We start from the raw sequence: 23,956 nt of genomic DNA, 5'->3' as shown, positions 1-23,956 counted from the left end.
ATGAGATCAGCCCTCACAGTTCACAAGTGAGTGGCAACAGCCCTGTTGAAGCTTGCGACGCCAGACAGCTACCGGTCAGTCGGGAATCAATTTAGAGTGGGCAAATCTACCATGGGGGTTGCTGTGATGCAAGTAGCCAACGCAGTCATTGAGCTGCTGCTATCAAACATAGTGACTCTGGGAAATGTGCAGGTCACACTAGATGGCTTTGCTGCAATGGGATTCCCTAACTGTGTTGGGGTTATAGTCAGAACACAAAGCCCTATCTTGGGACCGGACCACCAGGGCAGCCAGTACATAAACCGCAAGGGGTACTTTTCAATGGTGCTGCAAGCACTGGTGGATTACAAGGGATGTTTCACCAACATCAATGTGGGATGGCCGAGAAAGGTTCATGATGCTCGCGTCTTCAGGAACTCTGGTCTGTTTAAACAGCTGCAGGAAGGGATTTACTTCCCAGACCAGAAAATAACTGTTGGGGATGTTGAAATGCCTATAGTTTTCCCTGGGGACCAAGCCTACCCCTTAATGCCCTGGCTCATGAAATCATACACAGGCACCCTGGACAGTAGTAAGGAGTTGTTCAACTGTAGGCTGAGCAAGTGCAGAATGTTGTTAGAGTGCACATTTGGACGTTTAAAGGGTCGCTGGCACAGTTTACTGACTTGCTCAGACCTCAGCGAAACCAATATTCCCATTGTTATTGCTGCTTGCTGTGTGCTCCACAATCTCGGTGAGAGTAAGGGGGAGACGTTTATGGCGGGGTGGGAGGTTGAGGTAAATTGCCTGGTCACTGAATACGTGCAGCCAGACACCAGGGTGGCACTGCGCATCAGAGAAGCTTTGAAAACCAGTTTCATGACTGGCCTGGGTACTGTGTGACACTTCTGTTTGTTTCTCCTTGATGAAAAGCCGCCCCCTTGAATCACAGAATATCAGGGTTGGAAGGGACCTCAGGAGGTCATCTAGTCCAACCCCCTGCTCAAAGCAGGACCAATCCCCGACTAAATCATCTAATCATCTTGGTTGCCTCTAAATTCCCTGTAAGCCACCTGCCCTCCCCCCTTCGATCACAGCTTACGTGCAAAGGAAATAAAGTCACTATCGTTTAAAAAACATGTATTCTTTATTAATTGATTATAAAAATAGGGAGATAACTCAAAAGGTAGCCTGGGTGGGGTGTGCGAGGAGGGTAGGAGGGAAGGAAAAGGCCACTTCAAAACCTGTTGAATGACAGCCTTCTGTTGCTTGGGCTGTCCACTGGTGTGGAGTTGTTGGGTGCCCGGAGCCTTCCCCGCCACCCCGGCGTTCTTGGGCGTCTAGGTGAGGAGGCTATGGAACTTGGGGAGGAGGGAGGGCAGTTAAACAGGGGCTGCAGTGACAGTCTGTGATCCTGCTGTCGTTCATGAACCTCCACCAGACGCCAGAGCATGTCCGTTTGATCCCGCAGTAGCCCCAGCGTTGCATCATGCCTTCTCTGATCTTCCTGCTGCCATCCTTCCTCACGTTCATCAGCCACTTTCCTGTACTCTGCTATTGTGTCCCTCCACACATTCTGCTGAGCTCTGTCAGTGCCAGACGACTGCATGAGCTCAGAAAACATTTCATCGTGCGTGCGTTTTTTTCGCTGCCTTATCTGAGATAGCCTTTGGGATGGAGGAGGGAGGCTTGAAACATTTGCAGCTGCTGGAGGAAAAAAAGGGAGTGAAGTATTTTAAAAGATACATTTTACAGAACAATGGCTATACTCTTTCATGGTGAACACCACTATTCACATTACATAGCACATGTGATTTTGGTACAAGGTCGCATTTTGCATCTTATATTGAGTGCCTGCAGCTTTGGTGTTAGAGAGCACACACACAGTGCTGGGCAACAGAATTCGGCTTGCAGGCAGCCATGGTAAGCCATAGTCTTTCAGCTTCTGCAACCTTCATAACAGCAGCGCCCTCCTCTCCCATACCAAGCAAAGCACATTGAATTGGCCATTTAGTGCTGCGGTTTTCCTGTTAACATGCAGCAGCAGAAACCAAAGTAACCCTACCCCCCATCCAATTCTCTGGGATGATTGCTTTATCCCTCATCCCACATTGTGGCTGGTATCAGGGAAGATCCCTGCTAGCCAAATGCGAATAGCTCAGCACCAATGCCCCCCCCACCCCACCCCCCGTGTGGCTAACTGCGGGGAGGATTTCTTTTTAGCCACAGGCAAACAGCCCAGTAGGAACGGCCACTTTTGAATGTCCCCTTAATTAAATTCCCCCTATTTCAACCAGGTTACTGTGAATGATATCACTCTCCTGAGGATAACTCAGAGAGAAGAACGGATGTTGCTTGAATGCCAGCAAACACCGGGACCATACACTGCCAGGATTTGTCATGCAATGATACCAGATTACTTGCTACTAGCATGGCGTGGTAAAGTGTCCTACCATGGAGGTTGGAATAAGGTTGCTCTCCCCAGAAACCTTCTGCAAAGGCTTTTAGAATACCTCCAGGAGAGCTTCATGGAGATGTCCCTGGAGGATTTCCACTCCATCCCCAGACACATTAACAGACTTTTCCAGTAGCTGTACCGGCCACAAATGCATTCCAAGTCCTCAGAGCTACTTAATCATTAAAAAACGCTTGCTTTTATAACATGTATTATATTTTAAAAGGTACACTCACCAGAGGTCCCTTCTCCAGCTTGGTGGGTTGGGAGGGTATTTCAGTCAGGGTGAGAAAAAGATCCTGGCTGTCAGGGAAAACGGTGTGCTGTGTGCTCTCCTCAAGCTCGTCCTCCTCCTCCTCCTCATCTTCCCCGTCCACAAAATCCTCAGGTATGGCAGAGAGTACTCCATCATCGGAGTCCACAGTCAGGGGTGGGGTAGTGGTGGCAGCCCACCCTAGAATTGCATGCAGCTCAGCATGTTTGAGAAGCGGCATATGTCTGGGGCTCTGTCCCAGAGCATCCGTTTGATTCTTTGGTTTTCTGGTAAGCTTGTCTGAGCTCCTTAAGTTTCACACGGCACTGTACTGCATCCCTGCTGTAGCCTCTGTCCCTCATGGCCTCGGAGATTTTTTGAAATGTTTTGGCATTTTGTCTTTCGGAACATAGTTCTGATAGCACAGATTCCTCTCCCCATACAGCGATCAAATCCAGTACCTCCCATTCAGTCCATGCTGGAGCTCTTTTTCGATTCTGGGACTGCATGGTCACCCGTGCTGATGAGCTCTGCATGGTCACCTGTGCTGATGAGCTCGCCTGGCTAAACAGGAAATGAGATTCAAAAGTTCCCGGGACTTTTCCTGTACACCTGGCCAGTGCATCCGAGTTCAGAGTGCTGTCCAGAGTGGTCACAATGGTGCACTGTGGGATAGCTCCCGGAGGCCAGTACCTTAGAATTGAGTCCACACTAACCCTAATTCGAAACGGCGATGTCGATTTCAGCGCTAATCCCCTCGTTGGGGAGGAGTACAGAATTCGGTTTTAAGAGACCTTTATGTCGAAAAAAATGGCTTTGTTGTGTGGACGGGTGCAGGGAAAATTCGATTTAACGCTGCTAAATCAGACAAACTCGTAGTGTAGACCAGGTGTTAGTCTCTAAGGTGCCACAAGGACTTCTTTTCTAGGAAGCTGTCCAATGCAAATTCTCTACCTATTTGCAACTCTCTCTCACCCTCTTTTTAAAAGCTGGGATCAAACTGAAATGGCAGTTCTACATGAAGGTGTTGTAGTCTGGGACACCTTTGGCCAGAGACGTGCAATGTTTGAGATAGGGGGCTATTTTTTATTCTTTACATTAGTTCTCTCTCTTCACTATATTGCAAGGTGACAGAGAGGGACAGGTATTACATTCACTGCAACAAGTCTTTCTTTTTCTAAACCCCTTTGATAGGTGAAGTGCTTGGCTACATGTCTATAGTTATAAAAAGCCTCTCTGGGGACAAATTACAAGATTTCATACAAACTATATCTAGCCATGGGAGGGAAAGGCTAAAAATGGGGTGAAATCCAGTTCTGTCACTTTCTTCAAAGGGACCAGAATTTCACCCCAGGTATTTTACCCTGTACTCAGTTTTCCCTTCATTAGGGAAGTGTAAGGTAAGGTGTGACCTCAGCTCCTTGTACAGAATGCTCTCTGGTGGCACAGGAGTGCAGCAGGGAAAAATGAGCCACCTCTACCCGATATGAGCTGCCAGACGGGCATAACATTCTTTTTTAAAAAATCCATTAATTAAGCAGACAGAAGATCTGAATGTGCATCTGTTCTCTCGTCTTTCACACAGTGCTCAGCAGTTGCTTACTGTAAGATGTCAAGGTTTCCACTTGAAAGATACCTGACCACTTCAGAGACTACTTACCTACACAGAGGGCAATACCTAGCTATACCTACTACAATGGCAATTTTAGAAGTATTTCCTCAATAAAAGGGGTGCCTTCTTTTGTACACATAAGCCAATAATCACACATTCAAAGAACACTTTATGTAGTGCAATACTACTGGGGCAAATTTACAGCCCTTCAAATGCCAAGTGACAGATAAAGGTTAAGCCAGAAGTGCCTGCCAGTATTTAGATGCCTAAAAATAAGCACAGCTTTCCACATACCAATGCCATGATATATCTCGCTTCAGTGTGAACAGGCAAGGAAGAAGGAAGACGGGGTACATACAGCAAGGAGAGAGCAAAGAGACTATTTGTTCTGGATGCCAAACATTAGCTGGGAAATCTCACGTCTTCTCTTTTGTTTTACATTTCATGAGATGACCTTGGAAGCAGAAGACCCACTGCCTTCTCAACATGAGAGGGAAGAATGAACAGGGGCTGCCTGTACCATCTCAGTTGTGTGCAATTTACTTATATTCCAAGACAAAAAAAACACTACATCTAAGCAGAATTAAAATATCCGTAACATAAGGGTAAAAAAACCCAACCAAACAAAAAAAAACCCACCTTACGTTGTAATTATCCCACACCCAAACATTACATGCTAAGAAAATTCAGAGAAAACATCGCACTTAAGAAATCCAAACAAGAATGGAAATGCAGAGTTATATGAACAACCTTAATGCTCCCCCTTGGCATCACCATCCAATAAGCATGATTAAGGCATTTAAGGGTTTGTGGTCCCAGATTCTATTAAACTGATTTTTGAGGATATTGGGAGGGTGTTTTTGTTTTCTTCATGTTTCCCCTCTTGGTGTCAATACAGGCATGACAGTAAAGTGTCATCTGCATACACAAAACAAGAGGTGAAATCCTGGCCGCACTGAAGTCAGTGGGAGTTTTGCCATTGACTTCAAACAGGACCAGGATTTCATCCAAGATCTATGATCTGTCAGGACAAGGGAAGGTGTCAAATATTAGATAGGTGCCAAAGGGCAAGGGCTTCAGCACTAAAAGGATGGGTTTGTTTTAGTTCCAGAGCACACACTGGAGAGGAGAGAAAGCTCTTTTCTCTTTTTAAGTGGTCTCAAGAAGGGGAAGAGACTAGGGCTGGCAGGCATTTTGAAGCCAGAGGTTAGCAGAGGTGCATGATGGCAGGAAGATGGTTGCAGGAGATAAGGGATAACAGAAGGAGTGATTAGCTTATTGCATCACCATCATGAAGGAGGAGAGGGGTTTTTCGCTTTTACATTGTTTGGGACAGGCTTGGTTCTTCCTTCAAAAAATCTCAAAGCATTCTCATATCTCTACGTTAATGGTGTCATGGGTGCTGACTCTATGCATGTTCCGGGGCTGGAGCCCTCAGGGAAAAAACAGCAGGTGCTCATCACCCACCAGCCACAGCTGTTTACCGCCCCCACTCATCAGCTGATGGGGAGCACAGTGCACCCACCAAACAGCTGATGGGGCGGTGAGTCTACATTACACAGTTTTGTCGACACAAGGCAGCTTATGTTGACCTAACTATGAAGTTGTACACACTGCAATGCTCCTCCCACCAGTTTAACTCGCCTGCTACTTTGACATAATAAAACCACTTCAATGAGAGGCGCAGAGCTTAGGGCGACATACTTAGAGTGATGCAGTGACACTGCATTGCTTACGTTGCCCTAAGTGGCCTCTAAGAGGTGTCCCACAATGCCTACCCTGGCCACTCTTTTGAACTCCACTGCCCTGCAGCCAGGTACACAGTCTCTTCCAGTTTTCTCGGCGTGGAGAGCTCACATAGCAACTGCCTAGCTGAACATGCCGGCTCCATGCAGCAAACCCACTCCTGCCTGGAGTACACCAGAGTTGTTGGATCTCTTGGGTCTGTGGGGAGAGGAGGCTTTGCAGTCACAGCTCTGCTCCAGCAGCAGGAACTTGCTCAGGGCATGGAGGTGAAGGGCTGTGATAGACACACACAGCAGTGCCATGTAAAAATCAAAGAGCTGCAGCAGGCATAGCAGGAGGCAAGGGAGGCAAATATTAGCCTCTGGTGCAGAGTTGCAGACCTGCCACTCTACAAGGAGGAGGCTGAGGTCAGGGTGGTGGTGAATAGCCTTCTCCTCCCCACCTTGAGCTCCTCTTATAGCTTTGTGTTCATAATGCACAGCACAATACTAAAGAGCAGTAAAGGCTCTATGCTTTCTGACACAGATGGCTGGCTCGCAGGTTACCAGGACAGTTGAAAAGCAGCTGGAAACCTAGTAGGATGCCCATGGAATGCTGAGATTGAGAAACCTGCATCATGAGATGCTGTGCCTGCCCCATGGGGACTGCAAACCCTTCCCAAATCAGCCTGCGGCCAGTTGCACAGTGGAATAGCTACCCACAGTGCACTGCTCTCTGTGTCGATGCAAGAGCAGCTACTGTGGATGCGCTCCGCCAACACCAGGAGCATAGTGGGGACATGGAACTGCAGTTTAATTACAGCTGTGGTTGGATGTCAAAGTAACTTAATGACAGGTTTCAGAGTAGCAGCCGTGATAGTCTGTAGCTCACGAAAGCTTATGCTCAAATAAATTGGTTAGTCTCTAAGGTGCCACAAGTCCTCCTTTTCTTTTTGCGAATACAGACTAACACGGCTGTTACTCTGAAACCTGTCATTATGCAAGGCACTGCATTTAGCCGTATGGAGTGGAAATCTATCAACTTCATGAGAAAACTCATACAGATACAGACAGACATCATCTTCCTTTCCAATGCAAACAGATGGACATTGTACCAAAAGGACTGAAGGCAAAGGAATGCAGCTGATGAAGTGAGCTGTAGCTCACGAAAGCTTATGCTCAAATAAATTGGTTAGTCTCTAAGGTGCTACAAGTCCTCCTTTTCTTTTAACGTATCTTAAGTCGACTTAACTCTGTACTGTAGACATAGCCTTAGTCTCATCATTTCTAATTATAACCAGATTTGTATGAGCCAAAATAATTTTTCCCCCTTGTTATTTACATTCTCCAGCTACTTGTAGACTTGTGTACACCCCTTCTAACCTTTCCTCATCAGTCATTTCCTCAACAGTCATTTTTGTTCTTCTTTTCTGAACTTTCTCTACTCTTTCTGGCAGTGAAGAGGCCAGAAGTGAGCACATTAATTCACTCTCACTGAAGCACTATAATGAGGGAGCATGGCATTCTGTTCCTTTGTCGCTATACCTCGAAACAGAGTGCCCCAAAGCCCTTTTTACTGACATCTTGCATAGCAACCTCATGTCTATTTGCCGTCCACTAGGGTTCCCAAATATCTTTCAGAATTGCTGTTTTCTCACTTCTTCCTTCTACCAATTCTTTGTGGCTCACATTTTTCCTCATATTTTATTTCCTTCTTATTTCTAATGTAAGGCACTTGGTATCACTGCTCTGTCCTCGTTAATGCTGGCAATTCCATGACATTTTGTAGCACCATTTATATTATGATAGGACCTAGAGGTCCAATCAAGCTCCCACCATGCTAAGTGCTGTATCACTCAGCAAAGGAAGTCCCTCACTCAGAGAGCTTACCATTTAATTAAGACAATACGCAAAAATGGATATATACATCTGAAGGAATAGGGAGGAGGATAATAAGAACGTGCATTTACACAGGCCAGGTAAGTGTACAGCTTGAGGGTTCTGCATAAGCGTAGAGAAAAGAAGTAGTAAAAAACCTCATCTCATAGACTAGTGTGTGACCAGTTAAAATTACACTCTAAAAAGGGCATTGTGAGGATTGATGTTAACTTACTCAATAATTCTATACTAAATTTATGTAGTTTAAAGGTTATGCAGAAAGGGGTTACAGGCAGCACTGAAAATTCAGACTAGTATCTGAAAAGACTTTTTAGGCCTCACCAGAAGTATGTCCAGTTAGAACTTAGTTGACAATTCTGCTGATGACGAAACTAGAGCAGAATCCAGCTCCCACAGAAAAATTGGAACTGCCTGACTAAAGGAGGTGAACGTTTTTTTTTGCCAAGTAAGCAAGCAACTGTGACTGAACACGTACAGGAAGCAGATCGGTTGAACAAATCTAATATTTACAGTCACTCTTTTGTTATTACTCATTTTGAGGAATTTCACAATTCCCAACCCCACCTATTGCGTTTCTGCATGTATAAAGCTGCAGTGCTTAAGACCAGATACTGTCTATGAGCCAAGATATGCTTCCCATGCTATCTTAGGTAGACACCATGGGTCTATGTCTATACTGCAAGTGAAGGTGTGACTATAGCATGAGTAGGCATACTCATGCCACCTTAAATCTAGCTAGCGTGGATAACAAGAATAGTGTACATGTGGTGACATGGGCTTCAGCAGAAGCTAGTGTCCAAGTATGTACCCAGGGTCCACAGCAGAGGTATGGCTCAGGTTGTTAGCCCTTGCTGAGCCCATGCCACCACATCTACACTGCTACTGTTACCCAGGCTAACAGTGGTACGCCAACCTTTGCTACAATCACACCTTCACTTGCAGTGTAGACACACAGGCGAGTGCTTCTCTGCTCCTGGAATGACAGTAATCACTTCTGAAACGTCTCCCCTGCTGGAAAGGCATCTTTATATAGTCTCTTAAAGCAACTTTATCAGAGAGAGTTTAGCGCAATTCTTCACCCAAAATGTTTAGACTGTCCCGTGCTAATTTTATAAGCAAAAGAGATAAGATTCTCGGTTGGCTTTGTGGATAATTCATTTCAGTCCCCAACTCCCATCTTCATCTTCCCAATAATTAAACCAAATCAGCAGGGCTCAGAGTGACTAGGAGCGCTGTTGGCTCTGCAACAGATGGAGAAGAAACAAAGACAACAAGTATGTGGTTGCTGGACCTCTGCCATGGCTTAATCAACAAAAACATGCACTCATTTTATTTACGAGGAAATATGTTTTATAACGGACAAGTGTTGTTTGGAAAACTTCTTAGGAGGAACTGCGCAGTGCTGGAAATCTAATTTTAAACTTTCTTTAGACAAGGCTTTCCTAAAAACACAGACAACCAATAAACTTTTTGACTATAGTTAGCATCCATGAGTTTAGTGAGAACATGAACCCAACAATAAAGCCAGAGAAGCTAAACAGCTGCAGTGCCAATATAGCACTTGTTGGTTCAGATATAGAACAAGAGCAACCTTAACTGGTTTAAAGAGTCATTGTATTTTAACAATGGTGCACTACTCTTCCTAGCACAGGGACATGTTATGCACATAGATGCTATAACAAAGCACAATGCAATATCTATGCAATATGGAGAAGCAAATGTCATACAAAGTGGTCCTTGTGTTTATATTAGCAGTGGTAACCTACCTACTATTAGTGTCACTTAAACAATGATACTTCCTGTAAAAAAGCAAGTTATGTCAACAATGAACATATACAATGGGTCCAATTCTGTTCCCATATATAGGCTGGTGTAAGCCTGGAGTAATGCCACCTAAATGGGCGGAGTGTCAAGGGAGATAATAATCACTTCCTGTGATTATAAAGCAGCACTTCAGTGCAAAAGGATATTCTGGTACTGTAATGCAAACAAAGGTTCCTAAATTAAAGTTACTATCCAAGTTGTGCAGATTTCACCTGTCTGGCCTCATGTAATCGTGGCTATGTCTATCCCTGAAGCTAGGGGTGTGATTCCGAGCTCACACAGACACACGCATGCTAGCTCTCATTGAGTTAGCGTGCTAAAAATAGCGTAGGCAGGAAAGCACGGGCAGTGGCGAGGGGCAGCAGAGGCTAGCTGCCCCAAGTACAAACCAGCCTGGACCCCAAGCGTACGTACTCGAGTGGCTAGCCATGCCCCGGGCTCCCCACTGCCTGTGCCACCACAGCCACACGACTATTTTTAATACGCTAGCTCAATCAGAGCTGGCGCAAGTATGTCTGCACGAGCTGCAGATCAAACCCATAGCTCCAAATGCAGCACACCCTAAAACTGCTTGCAGGTACCAGTGTCTGTAGATAGGTAGAAACCATCCTGCATCTTTTGTTGCTTTCACAGATTCAAACAATTACTTTCACAAGAATGACAAGTGGGGGTGGGGGGGGAATACTTACAGTGGGCCTGGTGTACAGTTTAATATAAATTTGCCTAATCATTGGACTTATATGCCTATACAGAAGTGGTTTTAAGTATGAACAAATAAAATCCCTTTTGACCTTAAATGAAATAGATACAAAAAAGCCCTGCTCACTTTATAGGGGAAAAAAGTGCACTCCTTTTACAGTGAGACTTACACTGCTGTGATCAGAAACACAACAAATGGGGGAGCAGACGAGAAAAAACAGGAAAAGCAGATTTATAAGGACACATTTACACTTGGAAATGTACTGAAATAGCTACTCCAGAAAGACAATAACACACAGGGCCTTACACCAAAATAATTATTTTGGAATAGCTATTTCAGTAAGTTTCCCAGTGCAGACAATCCCTATCGAACTTCTGCATGCACTGCTCATTCTGAAGACTGACCTCAGCAAGTCACAATTCAGTCAGTCAGTCAGCACTCAGGGTTCCATGTCGCTGGTTCAATAAGAGTAAGATTTACCATATCCAGGTCAGTTTATTGGTCCATCAAGTTCTACATCCTTCCTCCAGCAGGGACCAATACCTTGTGCTTCAGAGGAAAAGCAAAGCCCACAGTGCATCTGGTCAACTGTGCAATGTTGTACATGGATGGAAGCCATCTCCCCCTGGCCAGATGCAGGAGTCAGCTTATACTTTGAATCACCAGAGGCTTTGGCTTCTGCAGGATCTTAAAATCTGACCAGTATCTGCAATGGGATGCAGAGTCTTTATACAAATTTTTAAAAAGTGCAAAACAAAAAGGGACAAAGAAATCTCACTAGTCCCACAATTTAAAATTTATAAAATAAACATGATTCTCCAGAATGTGTTATAATGGATAACCATACTTCTTAAGTACCATTCTAACTTTAGTCACGCACTTCACAACTGACTTTTAGCTTGCAGTTATCCTGTTTAACCCATGTCCTGCAGGGGGCAATTGTTTCTGAGCACATCATCAGTAATAAGATGATTCCTCAACTAGTTACATCTGGGTCTCGTTGCCATTAAAACAATATAGAACATTAAAAAAATTATTTACTGTGACATAAGCATCAAGAGTTTCATGGCTTGAACTGCTACTTCATGGTCCTTGTCCAGAGCCATGGACACAATTCGATCCTAATGGATGTAAAACGACAATAAAAAGATGTAACATTTTTTGTTCTGGACAAATATTTATTTTGCTACAGTTAGATCATCTCCACTAGTAACAAACAGGCTTATTAGTATTGCAATGACTATTTCCTAAGAGACATAAGACAATTTGCTTACCACCAAGTTGTTCCATCATTATGTTACGTTTTTATTTGAGTTAATTGACCAATAAGAAATTTGTGTAGATGCAAGAGTGTCTCCACAAGAAACTGACTGCAGCTCACAAATTAAGAATGATTGGCCACTTGTTTGTAAATGAAGAACAATTAGTAACAATATGCTAAATCAGGATAAATTCTAAGCTACAATGTTACATAAATCATTTCTCTACTCAAATGTGAAAAAATTCTGGAAGCCATAACCCTGCTAAAAAGGTAAGTACATTTTGGATCACGTGGCTGTTTAACAACGCACAGCAATACTCCACAGATTAGGGCAGAAGTACAGAGGGCTGCTGTAAAACTGTTTAAAATATGGATTGAATTTAGATAGGCAGAGTTTATTTACTCAGATTGAAACTTGGCTAAAACATGAGAATTATGAGCCTCCTCTTTCAGAAAGTGCCATGGGATTTTCAGTGACTACGAAGAGCCAAGTCCTTGGTTTTACATGACATCCAAAAGACTGTACCTGCAGGCCTAGCAGAAGAGTATGCACTAGCTGGGGCACTGGTTCAGTCCTCCGAAGGAAGAGTGCCACCTATGGAGTCATGATACCACTTCCTGCAGCACCTTGGGTTTTCTTATCCAAGTACTGACAAGGCTAGCTAGTGACAGCTGATGAAATCACAACCAAAGGTAACATTAAAAAGTAGAGTGCTGACTGCCTGAACTAGCCTGTACGTGGCAACTTGATCAGTGCAGTGTACTAGGGACACAATGGCCTCTGCTCAGCTCACCCAACAGATGCTCAAAAGCTATCCATTTACTGCCTAGCATTTGACTTGTTCAGACTGGGGATGGGAAATCTTTCTGCAAGGATCACAGAGTCATGCTGGATAAGCACAGAATCATACATTCCAATAGCAATCTATGCAGAATCACCCAATCCAACATCTAACATACAAACTCAGTTTTGAGGGGGATAAAGGAACACAGGGGACTTTGGGATGCCAAATACTCCTTGCCAAAAGAATCCTCGCCAAGAGGCTGGACATGGCTGTCCGCAGAGCCTGCCAACCCCACTTTGTTCATTGGCCAAAGCAAAACCAGAATGTTCTCATGAATGAAGAGCAACATCCCACAAACTCCCCCACCCAACAATCCTAGCCCGTCTAAGGGACTGACAGCCAACTCTGCTCAAAATATCAGATCCTGTGTAGCTAGCCAAACCGGATTTTAAAAATAGAAAATGGTATTTCCATTTACCTTGAATCTGCTAGTAAAGAGATCCATTTTGGATACCAGCTCTTTTCTGTTATAAATTCCTTGCAGTCCCAGCAGACACTTCAACCGCACTTCAGGTTGCTGTTAGACAAAGAAGAATCTGATAAGTGACAAATCTTTGGCACTGATGTTATTTACTGATAATTTGGTGGTCATCCTATGGGAGTGGGAGCCCTATAAACGCCTACGATGGACAAAGCAAAAACTGCCTCAATCTCCATTACCAGACAGATCTATAGTTATGTCACATATGCCTAATAGCATACAATGGGCCAAACTGAGAGGTGATCTCTAAGCTCATGTTACACTCCCATAGAAATTATAACTAATTACCAATGGGAGTGCAAGGAGTCCACGATCATATAATTCCATGCCCAGGGTGTCAGAAGGTGAAAGTTGGGGGTGGTCTACTTATATCTTTCTGCTATTTGTTTTTCTTCCAACACTTTCCTCAGATATGAGTTAAACCAACTTAGAGTCTCTTACAGTCCCAAGACTAAGTGGGCCAAACTCAGAGATAAAATGTATGTATGTTATACAATAATAAACTAGTTTAAGTCAGTATGACGGAGTTCGCGTTGACGCTGGGGCACCCAGTGAAGGTTTTATGTTACACCATCTAGACTCCCTCATGCCAAGTCTACACTGATAAATTACTTCAGATAAAAACACTCAGAGTAGCCAAGAGCTGTCCTGTTTAACACATCACATCGACTGACTGTGACTAATCCTAGAATCCCCTCTATTCCCTCCTAGGGTTATCCACAACCTGCTGACATGTTGATAAATACAACAGTCCTTACCTACCCTGAGTGCTAAGACATGTCTGAGCTCATGTTGGTTAAAATATGTTCTAGCATGATACAATTTTCCAGTGTAGACAAGTCCTCAGGTTCCCTTCTGTGTTTGGCTAACAAATATAGTTGGTTTATACCAAAAATATTTATGAGTTTTATAAAGATTTACCTCATTTGTTTCTCTGTAAGCCAATACTACTGTTCAAAATGGTTCTATAAAAAGAATGTCCTTTTCCTAGACTTTGAAATGCCTCAAGTGTAATCCTGCAACTTTAAAAGGTCAAAACCTTTAAGAATATTAAAAGACAGTCATTCTAGGGCTCTAAAGCAGAACTCACTGAGCTCTGCTGAACTCTCATGGCAAAGGGTTTCTGCAGAGCCCCTGCAACAAATTACAGCCTTGTATTCACTATTATCTCCTTCATACTAGATTTATTTTTTTTCATTTCTCCCTCTAACATGGCAGGAAAATAAAAGAAACCCAAGCAGTGCAGATCTCCTACAAGGACGCTATCCGTTACTGCAAACTTCCCATTCTCCTGCTTAAGAGGGAACGCAAACAATGCCATGCAGCAGCAGGCGTTGACTAATGAGTCTGTGTAAGGCGCTTTTTAGTTAGAAATAGAAAATGAAAGATCACCAAAGAATATGGACACTGATTTTCAAGTCGTCTAATTTATCCTTCTCTACCTTCACATACATCAGGCACATTTCTTGAGTTTTGCTCACCTCTTTAAAATTTAAGGCCCTATTTCCACAGGTGGACTGCTGCACCTGATGAAGCTTCTTGCAGGATTAGCGCCCAAACTTGCTACTTACCACTGACTACTACCTGGCATACCACAGTCAAGAGCTGTACAAATTTATAAACACACTCAGCAAAACCACTGTACCTCAATCCCAGTCCCACCCCACACTGTTCCATTCCTGGGCTGTAATCCTGAATAAAGACTACATCTGTGCTAAATTTAAGTTGTGCTGGTTGTGTCAGATGGTCAGATATTGACTGGAGCAGAGAAAAATCATTGTCATTTGCATTTGTCAGTCAGACAATATTAGAACATAGGTCTGTAGATAGGACAAGTTAATTCCTAAAACCGTATCACCTGCCTTTCCTAATCTCCCTTCCCACCTCAAATCTCTCAGTTTAACCCTACATGTATTTTATGTGTTAAGGAAACTACATCTAGGGACTAAGAATGAACAATCCATTAAAGAAGTACGGGCTGGATGAATGCACTATAAGGTGGGTAGAAAGTCGGCTAGATTGTCGGGCTCAACAGGTAGTGATCAATGGCTCCGTGTCTAGTTGGCAGCCCGTATCAACTGGAGTGCCCGAGGGGTCGGTCCTGGGGCCGGTTTTGTTCAATATCTTCATAAATGATCTGGAGGATGGTGTGGATTGCACCCTCAGCAAATCTGCGGATGATACTAAACTGGGAGGAGTGGTTGATACGCTGGAGGGCAGGGATAGGATACAGAGGGACCTAGACAAATTGGAGGATTGGGCCAAAAGAAATCTGATGAGGTTCAATAAGGATAAGTGCAAGGTCCTGCACTTAGGACGGAAGAACCCAATGCACAGCTACAGACTAGGGACCGAATGGCTAGGCAGCAGTTCTGCGGAAAAGGACCTGGGGTGACAGTGGACGAGAAGCCGGATATGAGTCAGCAGTGTGCCCTTGTTGCCAAGAAGGCCAATGGCATTTTGGGATGTATAAGTAGGGGCATAGCGAGCAGATCGAGGGACGTGATCGTTCCCCTCTATTCGACATTGGTGAGGCCTCATCTGGAGTACTGTGTCCAGTTTTGGGTCCCGCACTACAAGAAGGATGTGGAGAAATTGGAGAGAGTCCAGCGAAGTGCAACAAAAATGATTAGGGGTCTGGACCACATGACTTATGAGGAGAGGCTGAGGGAACTGGGATTGTTTAGTCTGCAGAAGAGAAGAATGAGAGGGGATTTGATAGCTGCTTTCAACTACCTGAGAGGTGGTTCCAGAGAGGATGGTTTTAGACTATTCTCAGTGGTAGAAGAGGACAGGACAAGGAATAATGGTCTCAAGTTGCAGTGGGGGAGGTTTAGGTTGGATATTAGGAAAAACTTCTTCACTAGGAGGGTGGTGAAACACTGGAATGCACTACCTAGGGAGGTGGTAGAATCTCCTTCCTTAGAAGTTTTTAAGGTCAGGCTTGACAAAGCCCTGGCTGGGATGATTTAATTGGGGATAGGTCCTGCTTTGAGCAGGGGGTTGGACTAGATGACCTCCTGAGGTCCCTTCCAACCCTGATATTCTATGATTCTATGATTTACCTCCACTACCATTATTTTCGTCATCTTTTTTACATTTCTTTCCTTTGTTTTTAGCCACATTTCCTGCCCCATTTTCCTGTTCCTTAGAGTGAGTGTTTACTCCTCCTGCACTGCTTTTTCCATTATTTAAATTTTTTCCCAAATGATCTCAGCAGCTTTTTGCTACAGATAAAGCCTTCTTTTCTTTTCCCTCACCAGAATCACCATTCTTGTCTCTCTGATTCTGCAACAGGAACTTAGTTTAAAATACTGCTGATCTGTGAAAAGAACCCAGCTCACTCTCCCCACAGCACTGCCAAACTAAAACATAGTGAACGCTTTTTTTGTTCAGAGAAGTCAGAGACTAGGACTGAGAATACATCCAGGGAGTAGATCTGTTGAATAAGATGCCAGTTTTACAGAGACACTGTTGCAGGATGTACATGTGAACTGTCATGACATCTGGGGGGATGTCATGACATAGAAGTTTCCATAGAAGGAATGTCAAACCACACAGATGTCCTGTCATGGACAACTTCTCAAACTAATTTGTAATTAGACAGGAGAAGGATGATCTCGTGGTTAGCTCCCAGGACTTGATGTCAGGAGGAGATCTGAGCTCTTTTCCCACTTCTGCCATATTTCCCATGCAAAGCAGCAAGAGAATCATTGCATCCCTGTGCTTCAACTTCCTCCTCAGTACAAGGGGATCTACCTACGTAGCACTTCTCTAGCACCTTACAGTAGAGGATCTCAAATTAGTTTTGCAAGGCTCACAAGACTGGTTTTGTTCTTGAATCTTTTCTTCTGTAACGTAAGCACATTTTGTTCCAAGAGGGATTAGATTTTTGTAATTTTTTTTTCTAATGAAAATGCTACATTCTAGAAGTAAAAGCATCACACAACTCCCTACACAACTCAAAAGCGAGGCCGACACATGTGGATGTCCCAAGCGTGTGTGTATGTAGTACACCTTTTATTTTCCTTAGAAAATAAGTCATCCTTTCTACTCCTTTCACCTACCCCACCTCTGCTCATCTCCATTTTTCAGCCTCCATCCCTCTCACCTCCCAGAGGAATTTTTTTCCCTGCCCCTTTCTTTTCTTCCACATCTAATTGCTCAGATCAATACATAGGAGCCAAACACTCACTGTAGGCATCAAAATGCCACTTTGAGCGTCAAAATGCACAATTAGGGGACCAAGTTTGAGAAATGGGACGACAGTTCTTTAGGAAGGGGGTTAACTGTATAGTTATTGTTACTGAATGGTGTTGCCAGATTTTGCATTATTTGTATTTAGTATTAAAAAGCAACATTTATTCCTGTCTTCTAGAAATAATTAACTACTGAAGTTGTTCCAGCAGAAAATTACACCTTCGGGACATTGTTTCACAATTCTTACTGGGACACAGACAGACTTTTCATTTTTTTTTATTTTGAACTCAGTACCACTAAGAGAAATGGATTTGGGGCATCCAGTTGGGTGTGGGAAATATCTTCTATGCCAGCATTAAGTCTGCATTATAAATATACGTCATGTCAAAATAGCATCAGAAGGGTAAAATAAGTCATAACATGCAAATAAGTCTTTGAAGACCAAATAAGTGTTTAAACCTTTTTTTAAAGCTTCCCAGTGACTGACTGAGTTTAGTCTATACTTAGAATGCCACAGGTTATCTGGGCTACATTTTCCTGTAGTTGAAAACAATTTTGTGGTTACTCAGATTTGGGCCCTAAAATTATTTGGCAAATGTCTCTGGAACTATATTCCCAAATGACAATGATCTGGGTACACCCTCCCCCACAAAAATGGGAAGGAATAGCTTGCAGTATGTTTTTTAAAGCCAGTACCGCAATGCAAGATTGGTATTGTAATCAGTCAACTGGATGGAGATGAAATCCAGAGGCCTTCTCATTTTATCTCACTTAGTTTTTGCTACAGTGATTGCTTCCAGTTAACAAACATTTTTTCTTTTTTTAAAAAAGCAGCTGTTTCCAGTCTCCAGTAAAAGACAGCAGATGGGGTTCTGTGCTCTAGCCAAAGACACCAAATTTTTAGAATTTTCATATTGTACTGCACTGACAGCAATGTCACATATTCTAAGGGAAAAATGGAAATTCTGTGTTTGTAATTTGAAAGATCTCTCAACCGGCCATACCTTAAAAAGTTGCTATGATTGATCTGAGAAACTTCTCTAGACTCTATGGCTACATCTACACTACATACCACCTTCAGTGCCCTGTAGCGCACATCTAGCTACCCACCACAGGGAAAAGTGTCCTCACGGCAGTGTGTTGCTACACATGTCAAAGAAAGGCTCCAGCAGAGGGGAGGCAGCAGGGAAAGGCTTCAGCTGCTCCCCACTGCCAGAGCCTTTCCCTCTGGTGAGGAAAGGCCTTGGCGGGGGGAGGCAATGAGGAACGGTTGAGCCTTTTCCTCACTGACCCCAGCCTCTCTGTGGAGCAGGGCTTCAGCAGCAGGGAGCTGACATAACCTTTCCCCACTACCAGAGTCTTTTGCTGAGGAGGAGAAAGGCTGCAGTAGCAGGATACTACTCTGCTAAAAAAGCAGTGTAAATGGAAGGCAAAGCTTGGGCTAGTAGAAAACGTGTAGGGAATGTACTCGGCTTCATACCCACACCCTTCAGGCATGTCTTTATTCTACTGACTTAATCCATGTCTCACCATTTACTCACTCTGCTGTGTATACCCATGGAAGAGGGGTTACGTGAGTATGTACAGTACATGCTGCCAAAAGAATCCTGCTATTTAAATGTGCCCTAAAAGTCTTTGTGGGAGAGGGGCCTGTTATTGGTAAGTTAGTTTCCTTTTAAAGAAGTTTAACCACTGCTTATATAGTTATAGCATGAAACACAAACAATGTGATTTGTGCACCCTCTGCTGGCTTTGCAGTTAACTAATATTCTATTCAAAGAACTATGTGTCATCATATATAATCTTGATGCAAAAGAAAAGACATTTTGGCATTTATACAGGAGCTATATAAACTCATTTTATTTATTTTAAAAGATGCCCTACAAAAGTAAAGTACCATACTCAGTAATTAACCGTTCACAGCAAATACTGTCTCTGCCAGGCTATTAAGCACACACTGGTAAATTTGAGAAAAATATGTTTACAGGTTAACTTCTAAAAAGATAGACATACTAAGTTCATCTCTGCTCTAAAACAGGAAAACTGCTAAACAGATGAGGACAAAAGCCTTGGGGGTGAGGGGAAAGCAAAACATTATTTGGAAGATTTTAGGAATATAAGAGGTAATTAAAAGAAACTGAACTGTAACAAAATAGTTGAGATTTTAAATAATATTTTCCAAATGTTCTTATAGCTCCACTTGTTTTCCAGTTCAGAAATAAAGAGTATTATTGTCTCTCTCTATGAAATAATATAATTTAACAAAGTAACAACTGTCAATCTTAAAACAGAAGTTTACCCTACCTCTAAAATTGTACATACAGAGGATGTATTCCATGTCACCACTTAGCAAGGATAGGTTTCAAAGTCAACTTACCCAATAAAGTGAAACATTGCTCAAGGTCACATACATATACATCCAGCAAAGCTATACATACACACACCATGGATCAGTGCCGCACACTTTCACACAGCTTTGTGCACAGAATGGATAAAAGTAAGTGCTTTCTATTACTTAGTGGTGTAAGGTGAGTTTTAAAACAAAACATAGTATTGGAGGAGGGGAGACTTTTTGACCATGTAAGAATATATAACTCTAAGTTGTTTTAACTTTTAGAACAATTTTTTTTTAAATCTTGAATTAACTTTCCTTCTGTGGGAGATAAAGGGAGGAGGAGGTGAAAATCCTCACCTTATCATACAGCATCCATCCAATATATTTCAAGTAACTATCATTTAAGAACGTATCAGGATACATTTTCATCCAGCTGCCAATTTCTTCAATGCAGATAGCCCGGATCTCAGGAATCACATCACTGTAAAATTACAAAACTGTGTTATAAACACATTTATAAATACCCAAAAGATACCAGGTTAATTATTTGCTTTTCCGAGCAGGAGATCAAGAGTTGCAGATATACATGCAATCCCAAGTAGCATCTTAAGTGTCCATTCAGTAACTTTTAAACATGTCTTTAATCTACAAATCCCCTACAAAGGATCTGTTAGTGTTTGAAAAAAAACCCTGTTAGCTACACAAGTTGCAATTATTTTGAGGGTTTGGAAGGTCTTTCAACCATAAACTTATTAGTCTGTAGCCAGAAGGAAGAAGCAAACAAAGCAGTGGAGAATGAGTGTACATAATGAAGGGGTTACTTTCTAAGCCTAAATGGGTTCTTTCAAATAATTCAGTATTATGTGCTTTTTCAGAGAAAATTTTACTGTCCCTTGGATATTCATCTTGATTTAACCGGGACACTTTGCATGAGATTTTCTTATGGGATGCATGTATGCTGTACAGACTTATTTTTATTCCTTCCTATTCTTTTTTTCAGTGAGGGAAGTTAGATTGTCAACTCATCAGGGAAGGGACAGTGGGCTCCTATGTGTTAGTACAATATGCAGCACAATGGAGTCCAGTCTTGATTAAGGCCTGTGGGTGCTATTTCAAAAGCATATAAATGATAAATATTCTTACCGATATCTCTGTAAGAATGTCCCTTTGAAAATAGCATTCATCATATTCTCTATTTCCAGCGGTTTCTGTTCATACTGAAAATACCAAAAACATTGAAAATTCCAAGTAGGGAATATGACAAATCCCCTTTATATTACAGGAAATTCATATCAAGGTAACCACATTCACGTTGTTACACTGGGTGCAAACCCTACTGTTTGCACAATTCATCAGTACAAAAAAATGAGCCTGTCTACATTAGGGATTTGATTTGGCACAACTACATCAAAATGAAATGTCATTGGATTTCAACTATGAATCCAAGTACTAAGACACTTCATATAATATATTGGTTGAGGAAAAGAACCTTGTTCTAGGAATACACAGAAGGAATGATACATGCCATTACACAATTAGTTTGCATGTGTAGGTCTAAGTTGTCTTTGTAATTCACTTGGACATATGGTAGAAGAAAAGTCAGAAGTTGGAAAAAACCCAGAATACCTTTGGATGAGGTAGTCCAATGGGCACCTTGACGAAGCCCTGAAAACTCGGTAGAGGTCTTCAGAGACAATAAATCATTGAGTCATAATCTATCATTTCTCTTTAATGAAGGTACCATGAAGGTGACAAGTAATTTCCCACCCCACACCTCTTCCCTCTGATTTGCCCAAGAGACTGGGATTAGGAAGCTAACACTTGCCCTAGTCTGTCTCTCCTGCCCTACCTAGCCACCTTTCAACACAGAAGCTGCCTCTTCTTACAAATACAACAATTGTACCCATGACGGAGTTCAAAGATTACATCGGAGGTACTTGGTTGCGAGCTTAGCGGGGCAGGGACTCTCTCTCACATTTGTGCAGCAACAAACTATGCCAGCACCTAAAAGATAATTTTCCATGGTGCAGGATGCTGCATGGACAGTAGGAGAGTCACAAGAGGCTGTCTGGGTGTCAGGAAAGGAATAATGGAGTCCGGACAGTAGGAGAGAAATGAGCCATAGTTTAAATTGTGGTCACATGGCATTTTAAGAATCCTTTTTTCATACAGTGATAAATTCCAATATCGTTGGTCTAATTCCAGAGTATAATCTGAGCAAAGACCAAAGAATTTGGCTCATGGTTTGTGGGAGCCCAGTTTTGTGTGTGCATGCATGTGTATGAATAGACATGAAAAAATTACCAGATGCACACAGAAGAGATGCCAATTCACCAGCTAGTCACATCCCCAATTTTGAGAGGCTATCATCAAAACAGAGACTTTAAAGAATACTATGCACTCTACTGCTGCATAATGGCTAGAGCAAGTAGTAAAATGCAGATCAGTTGTGTGCGACATGTCTGGAGTGCTTGTCAGTATAGCACTGAACCTGGTAAGTGAGAACTGCTTTGCAATCTATCATTGATGATGCTTAGCAAATATCACCTCCCTGTATTTCAAAAGTGTGAGAAAAACATGTGTAAGTCAGCAGCCAGAAAAGAGCCACCTCTATTACTACATCTTCACCCATCCCAAATAACAAACCTGACCCACCTCTTTCCTTTTTCTCTCTAATTGGTCCAGTCTGTGATTGGTCCTCTTGACAGAAATCCTGTTCTTCTCCACTTGATACAGCCTTTGAGCGTTACATTTGCTGACATCAAGATTTAGATTTACTCTTACAAGTGCTGTCAGAAGCTTCAACGCTGAAAAAGAAGAGAAACCAAATAAGTAAGCCTTAGCTCAGCGGTACAAATTACAAAGTATATTCAACATGTTAAAACAAGTGTACTGGTCAACCTCAACCCTGCTTAAATTGTAAGATCACAATCCAAGGTAGGAGCAGCAAAAAGACAGATGTTGGGGTAATATTTCATTTAAATTTACTACTTGGCTTGGAAACAAAAGGGTTGTCAGAGGTGTTTTATTCTACTCCTGGTGAAATACTTCTTTTGGTCCAGGTGATGTTGCATGTTGCAGATTTCCTCCTTAATTTTGGACAACAATCTAGAGCTATAGGATAAGTGCCTTCCTCAGATGTGAAGAAACGTAGTAACATCAGTGCAAGAGCTCAGGACCACACGAGCCAGAGTCTGATGGTCTTTATGAAACCGTATAAAGTGTGTCTACTTTTGTTGATTCAGACCAACAGCTAGATTCCCATTTGTCAGTGGGCACGGATGGCAAAGGCAAAAAAAAAATAAAAAGGGGGGGGGGCGGGAGGGAAGGGGCTGTGCTGTGACCAATTGTTGGCTTTTTTAAAAGTATAAACTCACCTAGATATTGTCATGCTGTGCAAGATAAGCAAGCTACAAAGGTATTCATTTTAGTAGGGGTATCATAAAAAAACCTCTTGAATGATAAGTTTCTTAGGACAGGCCTCATAAGTTTTAAAATCCTCCCTTTTATATTAATTATATTCACTCAGTGGGGATGGAAGGAAAATTAGTGACAGAAAACTATGTTATGCATAACTTCCACTACATAGCAGAATTCTGAAGTTAATTATCTCAGCTGTTACAAAGTTAATTATCTCAGCTGTTACAAAAGATTTTGCTAAATATTAAAATGCAACTGATCTACTTTACAGATAATCTACATTCCAAGCTTCCTCTTCAAACAAGAATTTTGGGGTGCCGAGATACTCTTGAACGTATTTTAAATACCTGTACTATTCTTAAAGCCAGCAGGATACCTACCATGTCCAATGCTTCCAAATTACATTCACACATGCTAGTATATAGGCTTGTTTCATAGAATATCAGGGTTGGAAGGGACCTCAGGAGGTCATCTAGTCCAACCCCCTGCTCAAAGCAGGACCAATCCCCAATTTTTGCCCCAGATCCCTAAATGGCCCCATCAAGGATTGAACTCACAACCCTGAGTTTAGCAGCCCAACGCTCAAACCACTGAGCTATCCCTTGGATAGAATTTTGGGTTTGACCTTTAATACTTTTATATTTTATACTAATATGTGTAAACAAAGGACATAGATTGTGTATGTTGCTTTTGCCTAGTCAGATGGGTTTGTTAGTACAATGGGAACAGATAAGAGCAGTTAAAGTGTTACTCGAGAACACACTTTAAGATTGTTTAAACCCCTATTTTAAGGCAAGGTTAAGCAACCAGTTGGGAGGGGCAAAAGGGTTTTGGGGGGTGAGGTATATAACACTAAAAGACCAAATTGTAAGGGGTGGGACTGTGGGCATGCATTGCAGGTATGTTTTGGCCTGCTAAGGAGGAGGAGGTGGGAATAGGGACTGGGACACAGGCAAGGTTCTGCAGTG

At 42.6% G+C, this 23,956-nt stretch overlaps 1 protein-coding gene across 24 annotated transcripts in view; it reads right to left on the bottom strand.

The window, feature by feature from the left end:
* LOC140914828 (cohesin subunit SA-2-like) overlaps positions 1 to 23,956 on the bottom strand; it is a 99,138-nt gene that overhangs the window by 47,466 nt on the left and 27,716 nt on the right. For all 24 annotated transcript variants that reach the window (XM_073353687.1, XM_073353694.1, XM_073353726.1 and 21 more), the window contains 5 exons: positions 22,224 to 22,375; positions 20,712 to 20,785; positions 19,926 to 20,049; positions 12,971 to 13,069; positions 11,488 to 11,567 (listed from right to left, as the gene is read on the bottom strand). In XM_073353687.1, the coding sequence (XP_073209788.1) occupies positions 11,488 to 11,567; positions 12,971 to 13,069; positions 19,926 to 20,049; positions 20,712 to 20,785; positions 22,224 to 22,375 (529 nt within the window). The remainder of the gene's footprint in view (positions 1 to 11,487; positions 11,568 to 12,970; positions 13,070 to 19,925; positions 20,050 to 20,711; positions 20,786 to 22,223; positions 22,376 to 23,956) is intronic.

The sequence above is a fragment of the Lepidochelys kempii genome, chromosome 1 (genome assembly GCF_965140265.1).
Source record: "Lepidochelys kempii isolate rLepKem1 chromosome 1, rLepKem1.hap2, whole genome shotgun sequence".
NCBI lineage: Eukaryota > Metazoa > Chordata > Testudines > Cheloniidae > Lepidochelys > Lepidochelys kempii.
This window is presented reverse-complemented; position numbering and strand designations above follow the sequence as displayed.